The sequence below is a fragment of the Nicotiana attenuata genome, chromosome 5 (assembly GCF_001879085.1).
Source record: "Nicotiana attenuata strain UT chromosome 5, NIATTr2, whole genome shotgun sequence".
NCBI classification, from domain to species: Eukaryota; Viridiplantae; Streptophyta; class Magnoliopsida; order Solanales; family Solanaceae; genus Nicotiana; species Nicotiana attenuata.
This window is the reverse complement of record NC_031993.1, coordinates 22850863-22861609: the sequence shown is the minus strand read 5'-3', so window position 1 is coordinate 22861609 and position 10747 is coordinate 22850863. Positions and strand designations below refer to the sequence as shown.

At 34.8% G+C, this 10747-nt stretch overlaps 1 protein-coding gene across 2 annotated transcripts; it reads right to left on the bottom strand.

Annotated features, from left to right (window-relative positions):
* LOC109225487 (methyl-CpG-binding domain-containing protein 2-like) lies at positions 1250 to 8727 on the bottom strand. Of its 2 annotated transcripts, XM_019390163.1 has the most exons (6): positions 8502 to 8726; positions 7593 to 7667; positions 2819 to 3475; positions 2633 to 2686; positions 2413 to 2555; positions 1250 to 1749 (listed from the first exon to the last, which is right to left on the bottom strand). In XM_019390163.1, exons 3-6 carry the CDS (start codon positions 3448 to 3450, stop codon positions 1571 to 1573), a joined length of 1008 nt encoding a protein of 335 aa, XP_019245708.1. In that variant the 5' UTR covers positions 3451 to 3475; positions 7593 to 7667; positions 8502 to 8726; the 3' UTR covers positions 1250 to 1570. The 2 variants fall into 2 exon arrangements, with proteins under 2 accessions (XP_019245708.1, XP_019245709.1); XM_019390164.1 differs by lacking the exon at positions 7593 to 7667 and having other exon boundaries at positions 8502 to 8727.

The following is a 10747-nucleotide window of genomic DNA, read 5'->3' as shown; positions in this document are numbered from 1 at the left end:
ATAAAAAGACAGCTATTATTTTGAGAGTGGCTATAGAGTGTCATTTTCCCTATATATAGATGTAAGCCTATTGCAAAGACGAAACATAATATTATGTAATCTGCTCTAGCATAGGTATTAAGGCAATAGAATGATGATTTCTGCGAGAAAATTAAGGAAAAATGACATTGTATCGCCGTTGTAAAATTAATAGCCGAAAAAATCTATAAAATTTATATATCTTTTGTATATATACATACATATATATATATATATATATATATATATATATATATATATATATACACACACACACACACACATTCTGTATGTTATATAAAAATATTATACAAATTTTATACACTTTCGGCTACTAAATATAAATAGTTTCTAGTGCGAGATAAAAGTGATAATACCCCGAAAATTAACCCAAAAATCTCTTGTTTCCTTTGCGTCAAAGCAATGGAGTTTTCCGAGGGGAGCAGAGGATTCCATGAAGCTTGATATTTCAGAGTGCATAATATACTTTCTCCTTCAATCTTTTATTGGAAATTATCAAGTATATTTGGAGAAGCTGTGATATGTTCAAGCCCAGCAAATTTGTGAAATATTAAGAAACTGTATGTACGCATTTTAATAAAATTCAGAGAAGCTATATTTGAGTTAGACAATCGACGGATTTATGGATAATTGCTCATTTTATTTTGTTATCCAAAGCATACGCCACAGACTGATTATGATTCGTTGGAATGCGCATCTAGCAACGATATAATCAAGGGAAAAGGGACTAATATACCCCTCTACTTTGATATACTGTTCACATTTACTCTCCGTTATATTATCGGGTCAAATCTACCCTGACCGTTAGCAAATTTTATCGGGTCAAATCTACCCTGACCGTTAGCAAATTTTTCAAATTTACCCGATAGTATAACTGAGAATAAATGTGAACAATATATCAAAGTAGAGGGTATATTAGAACAATATATCAACGACACATCGGTTGCAAAACTATATTAACTTGTAATCTGGAAAAATAGTATGATAATCTCGCAAACGGACCAACTTGCTCATACTTTTCAATATTAGACTCTCTCTCTCTCTCTCTCTCTCTCTCTCTCTCATGTCATTTTTTTTGTATCAAGACTTGGTTCTTTGTATTTGAACTTTTATGAAGTACAACAGTTAAGAGTAGACCACTGTAGGAGTGTTAAAAATGTTATGGGGCGTCAAACATAGTATAAGACAACAGAAGATTCTAAACATCTCAACGTGAAAACACCATGAACAGCCAGTTATATTTAAGTTTTAACAATAAGCATTCGCTTTTAACAGAAGTAAATATTCAACTAAAACTAAGATAGAACAGCCGTTCTTTACATTACCTAGTTCGTTCATATCTACAGTCTACACTCAACGGAAACAACAAAAGATATGACCATCAGGGAAGTTCATCAAAAAACAGTGCTTGGTAAAAGCCATACATTTCCGTACATACAAGTCCATGTGCAGGTTGCTCGATGTCAGCTTACACAAAATGAACTCAGAGATTTCACCAGATCGTATACAAACAAAAGTAGACGAGACTCTTCTAACTTGACTTGCACGCTGCATCAGTGTTGCTCATTCGTTTAGATGGAGTCCGCCTCTTCTTGAACGATTGGCTCACAGGTTCAAAAAGAGGGGCCCGGTCAGTAGGTGCAGACAGTCCTGGCATACCAAGCCGTAAATCTGTACCGCCATCTGAACCAATCCATGCTATGCGTTTAACTGCCATAGCCACAAATGCGCTTCAATCAGTGCCGAGTACAAAGTCTGATTCTTTTGTAGAAAACACTGCCTATTACAAACTCAGGTAATAATTAGACTAAGATGATGGGACAACCAGATGAATAACCGGTCAGGAGCAAAAATATAAACATAGATCTTCATATCCAGCAGCCGTCTCAAGTTCACACAATTTAGAAATTTAATGGAATCACACCAATCAACATGAAGTGATCTATGCTTATGAACTTATAACTTCACAGTATAATTTCTCAATCCAAGAGGTGATTGGTTATAATGGACAGAGGGTAGTCCATCAATCAAGTACTAATAGCCTAAGAGGGCTGAATGCTTAATGCACAAAAACCACAGTGATTCATTTATAACGTGTATGTTCAGATAGATTCATTATCCCTAGGACAAGCTTCCAGTTACTCCAGTCGGAACAGTTCATAACTTGAAAGTAATTCTTTCATTGTTCACCTATAGCAGTCTTAGAGGGGGAGAAAGAACCAAATAGCACCTGTTAACTTTATTTCCTCATTTTCCAGCATGAACTACATTCATGCAACTAGCTTTAATCACAAATGCTAGAAGTTTTTAACTTAAGCACGCTTAAAGAACCATGTCTATAGAGAATCAAGAGGTTTAAAAGTCATGGCATACCAGAATCATCTTCATCATGTGCAAGTGCTGGACGATAAGGCCGCTTCCTAACATAGTTTTCCTGCAGAGGTCTTGGGATCTGAAATGAAAACCGGGACATACTTACACCTTCTGCTGCATACTCCGGGTGTTCCTGCAAGTACCTGGGAAGAGAAAGCATTGAGCAAAAACCGCGAGGAATATGAAAAGAAAATACAGATTCAAGATTTTGTAATTTTACTTTTGAATTTCAATCATGGAACGAAGTCTTTTGCCCGATGGCGAAACGTAATACCTGTAAAAATCGTCATCACAAAAGAATTGTTATTTAGGCTGTATTTGTCTTAGCTTAAAAGGGAAGAATCATATACACTTTTTAAGACCTACTAAAGGCAAAAGGAGGAGGGAAGGAATGCAAGACACATACACATCAGCAAACCTGGTGCCTCCTTCACCTCGGATTCTTAAAAGGCGTTCCCACCCAGGAGGGGGCTGAGCAATATTAGGCTTATCAATAGCCCAGAGCCTACTTCCATCTTGAGTAAGATCAGGTGGATCATCACATGATACTCCAGCACGCCATTCACGGGCTGATTCACAGTAGAAAGGCTGTTCCAATATGTGTTCCCTGATCTCTTCATACTTCTCCTTTGTAGGTATAAGCCTCCACTTGAAGCAATTAGCGCACTGCACAGTAAATGCCCCTACAGCTGGCAAAATTCTAGATGTATAATTCGGAAAGGAGTTTCGTCGAGGTTGAGAATCAAGAGGATCAGGCACGAGTTCAATTTCGCCAGCACCAACTGCAGTAGGATCGTAAATCACCAATTGCTTTTGAGCATCTTCACCTTGGTTATCCTCATCATCTGTGCTATCATCTTCTCGCTCTGGTGAAGAAGTAAGATCTATAGGATTCTGATTAGGAGCAGGTTGTGCAGAATCTCTCAAATCTTTTGGCTCGTACTTCATATTATCTCGGTGACTAGCAACTGAAGAACCATGAATATCATTATGATCTGTTTTTCCAAGGGTCGCAAGGTCCAGATGATCTCGCTCCATCAAAACAATTCTAAATTGAATAGAACTGTCCAAACAAAGCAAACATAATTTATTCAACAAGAGGACTCCTGGAACAGTGAACATCATAGGACAGAAAAAGAACACCTTTTTATCCTATTTAACCAAAGGGCTAATGTATGTACTTTCTACAAAGACAGGAACACCTGTTTGGATTGGTAAAATAAATGCTGAAAGGGAGTTCTCCACACCAAGTCATCAAGAGATGACATGAATTGATAATACAGAGCAATTATAAATCAAATTTGAAATGTCAGTCTGGCAGAAATTGAAACAATCTCCATACCCAAATGTGTCCATCTAGTTCAAGGAACAAATTTATAAACATGAAGATCCAGTTAAACATGTGAGGGGTCTCGACAAAAACACTTTCAAAGGAGAAAATATAATTTAACTCTATGGGGCACTCAAAGTACAGGAGTTCTTCTTTATGATGAAATCAATGACTTAAATCACCAAGAAAATGCAAGATAAAACTAACGAAAGACCAATAAAACTAAATATCATTAATAACGGGAAGTTCTACAAGAAGATAAATCGAAGTGACTATAGAAGTCTAAATCTATTAAGTTCCCCAACTGTCCAGATAAGGCTAGGAGAGGCCACAAACGAGATCCGTGGCAAGAAAAATTAGATTTAGGAACTGCTCAACTAAATGACTTTACAGGAGACTTAACAACCATGAAAGGAAGCTGATGTTCTGGGGAATGAAATCATTCATAAAGCAGCAAAAGGTAAATAGTTTGAGCCACAACTTAGGCATAATATTTATACCCCAATGTGCCTGGTAACAGGTAAAGTCCGAAGGCTGTTCCCGTCCCTGTAGGGGGAGCCACAACTTGGGAATATTATATTTTTATCAGATACTTAGGAATACTATTTATATAGAACAAAAAAGAAAATTAGCATGAAATATTTCCAAACAAAACATTTCCTAACATCAAGAGTGCAAATGAATCCAGACAGCGGCCACTTCACATTGAAAAGTTGGTCTAATTACTTGATCATATTGGTGTACAAGAACCAGCGGATGCCAGGAACCACTTGACTCCATGAAAGTTTGTCTTAATCTAAAATATGGCTGAAGCCACTGTTTTAGGAGATTCTTTGTTGGTCATAAATCTTAAGTTCTTAACCTGATAAGCTCGAAATCTAATTTCAACCAATTAATCTGGGTTCTGTTCACTAATCCTGTACCACTTTATTTAGGGTCTGAACAACAGACTTAAATAAACTCTTTTAAAGTCTAGAGTGTAGTCTTCTTGATAAAGTAATGCATTTTTAATAATGGCATCCAGTGGAAACAAAATCAATAATAAGAGTCTACGGTCAAGTTCTTAGGAGATGCCACTCCCACAAGGTGGATAACCTATCACGAATTTTTCCTTACGATAAAGTCAAAAAATAAGTACAGCAAACAGAGCTTCCTAACAAACCTTAGGTGGGATGCATTAGGAAACATAAGCACTTAAGGTGAAGTATATTTCCAAGAGCACCATTAGCACTTGCCTCGAAGTCAATTTTTTTTTTTTGATAAGGTACAATTTACTTACCTCGAAGTCAAAATTGCACATGTTTAATCTATTACTATTATAAAATTGGGAAGAATCTAAGTAAAATTTTGATAGACCAAAATGCCCCTATAGAGTTGATGGACCTTTTACCCTTAAAAATTTCTGACATTAATGTACAAAAGAAGGAAAAGTGTTTTTTAAAACTTATCATCAAATATTTCAAGTTATAGAAAAATATTTAGTATTTGATAATAATGCGAAATTATAAGAATATTTCAACAACTATCTATTAGCATGACACTTAAACTAAACTTCTAATCCATACAACTCATGTAATACATATAAGACTCTTAATCTAGCCCACAATATAAAATTACAACAAATACAGTTCAATCACACTCGGGTCGGCTATATAAATCATGTTAATATATTTTTTATTGTGAGGATTTATAGTTCAAGCAAAAGTTTACAATATGCAGTCCAAAATTTTAAAATTGTTTTAGCGAATTTGTGCAACGCATGAACATAGGGACTAGTAGTCCAATAACCAAGCACCTTGGGATCAAGGAATTATGAAATAACCATAAAGTACTTTTTGCCAACACTTGATTTTATGAAGAAGAAAAGTTTATAAATTCTACCTCTCCTAAGAGGCACAAGTTTTCTTTATTCTTGTGAAGCCTAGGTCAAGTTCAATATAATTGATTCACATGGAAAGTAAACAAAAGACAATCTTTAATATTAGGGGAAAAGGAAGGTGATACAAATGTTTATATTTAACTTTTAGATTGTGGTTAGTGCAAAGTGAGTTTGGAGAAGCGTAAACTTTGACATCAATTTAACTCTACAAGTGGCATACTTAAAAGAGAAAATATAAGACTCATAAAATACTTCACTTCAACAACACAAACGTTACTTAAAAGCGGCCCGAGGTTGTGGATACACAATCTCTATCGGTAAGTGGAAAGGGAGTTGAGATCTACACATTGATTTTATTAGATGAGCGGTCATATTATGATTGTTTGCAAGACGTGATCCCACGTGCTACAAACAGCAAAGAAGTTATGCAATTGGTAAACTCTTTCCTTTTTGGGTAGCTAATCAAAATGAATTTTTGGATATATTTTTGAATCATTTTTCACGCATTCGGTTTTCGGAAAATTTTGGAAGTAGGGAAGTATCATTGATACAACTAACAGACTATTCAAAGTTAAAGCACTCTAACAACAATGTGCTTGTCCTGCTTAAATACTTCATTTGATCCAACAACCAATCACTTGTCCAACAACTCAAGTAAGAAGCAATGACTAACGATGTATTAGTCATTGTTGCTTACCTTTTCTTTCATCGAAAAAAAAAGAAACTATGCAGCAAGACTAGTACCTTGTTATTGTTCAACACATTTTTTTTCCAAAGCTGACACAAATGTTGAAGGGTAAAAGAAAAGACCTCAAAAGAAAACAATCTACATACGTCAGCCTCAACTTTACAGAATCTTCAAAGATTCTATTAATAAACAATGTAGCTAATATCCAAGCATGTCACACAACGTTTATCGTTCTGAAGGTCTAGCATCCACTACTGAAAATAACAAAAATGACAAATGGACTTCCATTATATTCAAGCAATTCTTCATCATTATAAAAACCACACTGTTTTTAGTAATAGTTGGAGTTTCTTCCAAAGATGGCACATTTAGAAAATTTGCCTCAGTGGGACATAGAAGAAATGAAGTACCTATCCTTAGTATAGCAGGATGTTTTAAACTACTAAATGTATTTGAGGAAAGATTATTTGATCGAAAATCAATACTTACGGACTTGGAAAAAATATAGACACAAGCCAGAGCAAGTCACAAAGTGAGGTTTTTTCTATCATCATCTCTTTCAATTGATGCGGAGCATCTCTACATTACTTTATTCTTCCATAACCCAATGGCTGCAGATAAGGGTTTAACGTCCATATCCCATTAAACACGCGACAAATGTAAGTGGACAAGTTACGTTCCCCAAGTAAAAGCGTCTTTTCTAGTTTGAAGAAATATCAATAGTAGCTACACTAGCTCGATTACATTACGGGTCTTAGGTTCAACAACCACACAATACAAGGTTTCAATGTGCTAGCTTAGATATTTAAGGTTCCCATTTCTGTTCTTTTTCTATACTGTTTGCTTAACAATACTAATACAAAGCTCCTACTTTGTCAATACAATAAAAAAAGTGATTGTTATAGACGTAAAGTCGTATAAGACACATAAATAAGTTGCACCCAGGCGAGGAAATAGGTCAACCATATTAAACTGGTCTAAACTTGTGCGAAGCTAGGGTCATATGAATCTAGCTACTTGAAAATATGTCCCTCCTACAACAAACCTAGGAGAGAAGATAAAATCAATAATTCTGGATATAACTAGGTCACATTTAGTGCATCAACTAATCAAGGTGAGAAATTCTTGTGGTTGTATAATACCAATAGTTCTATATTCACTTGATCCATTTTGGTGCATGGAACTGAAGTAGGTAAAAATTTTGTTGGTTCAACAGCTAGTTCAGATGGCTACCAATGGAATAATGGGTTTCACCATAGATTAAGAGCAGAATAACTACATACCACTGTATCTGCCAATCTGATTTTATCAGTACTAGTGAATGCCATCACAGTGTTGCACGCGCAATAACCAAGCACCTTAAATAAAAGCACAAGAACAACAACTATATCTCAGTCCAAAACTGGTTCTGGTCGGTTATATAAATCCACAAGATAAAAATAAAAATAAAAACAATCCAAGTGACTGCAAAATCAAGATCCCATTAATAACCACCTACTTCTTTTGAACCCTAAATTGAAAAGAAAACCTAATTTTACACGCGCGATTTGCATACGTGTATTCAAAGTACAACTATTTTTCCAAATAAAAAGAAAACGGCTGAATCACAAGGAAAGTGGAAAGAAAAAGAGATAAGGCAAAACCAATTCGATAAATACCATAAAACAAGAGAAGCAAACTAAAGCATTGGTAAAAAAAGTGCAGGTAATAGAATCTAAAACTAATCGAATTTTAGAACTTAAGATTTATCAGCAACTTCCAAATAATCAGCATCTTCTTTTCGGAAACTACATACATTACAACAAAATGTCACAAAATCACGACAGATAACCAAAAAAAAAAGAAGTGCCCCAAATCAGTAAATTCAATTCTTTTTTATTCTTTTTTTTTATGACAGTAGTATACGGGAGCCCATGTTGATTATTCCACCAGATATCTACTCCCTCCTACCAGCACAAATACTGGGTAACTCTGCTCACCAAGGCTTAGGCGGGTGCGAAGAAATTTTTTTGCCTCTCCTGAGTAAACTCAATTATTTTTCCAAAACCCCATTTCTTTCAATAAAAATTTTACTAGAGGAAAAGCGCACAAGTGCACAGATGACACAGATTGAAATCCATAAGCACAAAATGAATATATCCCAAAACATGCATATGCATAAATCATAAAGCAGAGGATAACAGGAATTATACCCAAGTGAGAAACAAAATAAAAGAGGGGATCTAAGCCAGCATCATCCAAGAATCAACTGTTGGCTAAATTAGAAGAAAGTATAGGTAGATGAATATATGTATGTATATGCACGCATCTACATACAGATTACAGACTGCAATTCTTTGCTTCTCCTAGGAAGTGAGAGATAGAAGAGAAGAACTAAGGCAGAGACTGAATTTAATATTGGATGTGTCGCTCGGCTGTCATTAGTGTAATAAAATTTTATTGCTAAACTAACAGCTTGTTTGGATGGTTGTATCCGGTCTAATATTATTGTATTGTTATCCCAAAATAATGTTTGTTTTGATTGTTTCATTAAAATTGGTTGTATTGTATTGTTAAATTTATTGTTTCGGAACAATAAAAAGTCCCATTTTTTAAAATAATCGATTTGGTGTGGTGGGATTGTTTCCTATTTTTTTTTCTAATTATGCCCTAACTTATTACTCTACAATTCTATTTTAACCTTTACTTTTTTTCTATTTTAACTCCAAATCTCAAACCTATAACTTACTTTGTTATTTTCCAAAACTTCTGCCACCAACGTTAAGGTGTTTTGCCGCCTTCTGTTTTATTTTTCTCCTAATTTGCTTTTAACTCAATTCTAATTAGCTGTGTTTTGCCTTTTTCTGTCTTACTCCTTTGCTCTGCTTTCTTAAGGTGTTTTGCCTCCTTCTGTTTTGTTTTTTAAAATTATTTTTATGCATAGTTTTTGATAAATTTAATATTTAAATAATTGAGGATATTTTAGTAAACTTATCAGTTACAGTACAGTACGATACAGTCAAATCAAACAACAAAATATTATATAACAATAACAAATAATACAATCTATCCAAACATTGTATTCATAAAACGATACAATACATTATAAAACGACGGAGAACAATGATCCAAACAGAGTGTAAGGGTCTGTTTTGGCAGGCAACACCTTGGTTGTTCGCCAGAATGTAATTACCATGCAAATCTGGTTGGACAAATATAATTACATCATTAATTAAACTTTTTTCAAATAACATATAGATAAGTTTTATTGCATAATAAACGTATAGGTAAATAATGAATATCAAATATTGATTTATTCTAAGGTATTTAAATAAATATTTTTTACAAAAATATCTTAAATAATTATATAATGTCATAAATAATTGTCATCTTCCAAATAAATAATATTGTTACTTAAATTAATTAATAAAAATCTTAATAACGAATTTAATATTTTTACCAATTCATGTGAATATAAGAAAATTAACTATGAGTTTAGAAAGTATACTCTATAATAAATATTTATACTAGTAATCAGAAAATAAAACGAGTAAAATACAAAGTAAGCAAACTTTATGTCACGACCCAATTTTTCCCTATGTGAGTTGTCGTGATGGCACCTAGTCTCTACGACTAGGTAAGCCTAACACTTTGCGGAAATGAAATAAAAGCATGAACACTGACAACTGACAGTAACAGATATCTAATAAGCAACTGAATGCCACTCGACATATACAAATATCACCTCTGAAATGTACCAAACAATTCCCAAAACCCGAAATACCCCAAGTCACAAGCTACTAAGAAGTCTTAACTGTTCTATACATCATCTCTACAGAAAGAAAGAAAAATGAACATAGGGGGATAGAGGGGGACTCCGAGGATCTACGGGCGCGGGCAGATGTACCTTGAAGTCTCCAATAAGCAGCAGCGACGGCAACTAGTGATGAGGCTGGTAAGATGAACTTGGATCTGCACACGAAAAACATGTGCAGGGAAGGGCATGAGTACACCACAATGGTACCAAGTAAGTGCCAAGCCTTACCTCGGTCGAGTAGTGACGAGATCAGGTCAGGGCCCTACTGGTATAAATATAATGAAATAAGACAGAATGAAATATCGCAGTAAAAATAGATACGAAAAATCTAACAGGGATAGAATCAATGAAAGAAAACAACTTATAACACAGTGATAACAACAAGGGATCTCCCGAGATACCGTCTCGTAGTCCCAAACGTAAATGTGCAAGGGGATCTCCCGGAATATCGTTCCGTAGTCCCAAAGTAAATATGCAGAACAGGGGGATCTCCCGGAATACTGTTCCGTTGTCCCAAACTAAATATGCAGTACAGGGTGATCTCCCAGAATACCATTCCATAGTCCCAAAGTAAATATGCAGTACAGGGAGATCTCCCGGAATATCGTTCCGTAGTCCCAAAGTAAATATGTAGCTCAACCA

Excerpts from the sequence above, each read along its gene's own strand:
- LOC109225487 (XM_019390164.1), bottom strand. The coding sequence starts at position 3,450 with ATGGAGCGAGATCATCTGGACCTTGCGACCCTTGGAAAAACAGATCAT. Across the intron at positions 2,687-2,818 it reads GGCACCAGGTTTGCTGATGT|GTATTACGTTTCGCCATCGG; the intron begins GTATGTGTCTTG and ends CGATTTTTACAG. Across the intron at positions 1,750-2,412 it reads ACATGATGAAGATGATTCTG|TTAAACGCATAGCATGGATT; the intron begins GTATGCCATGAC and ends TGGCTATGGCAG.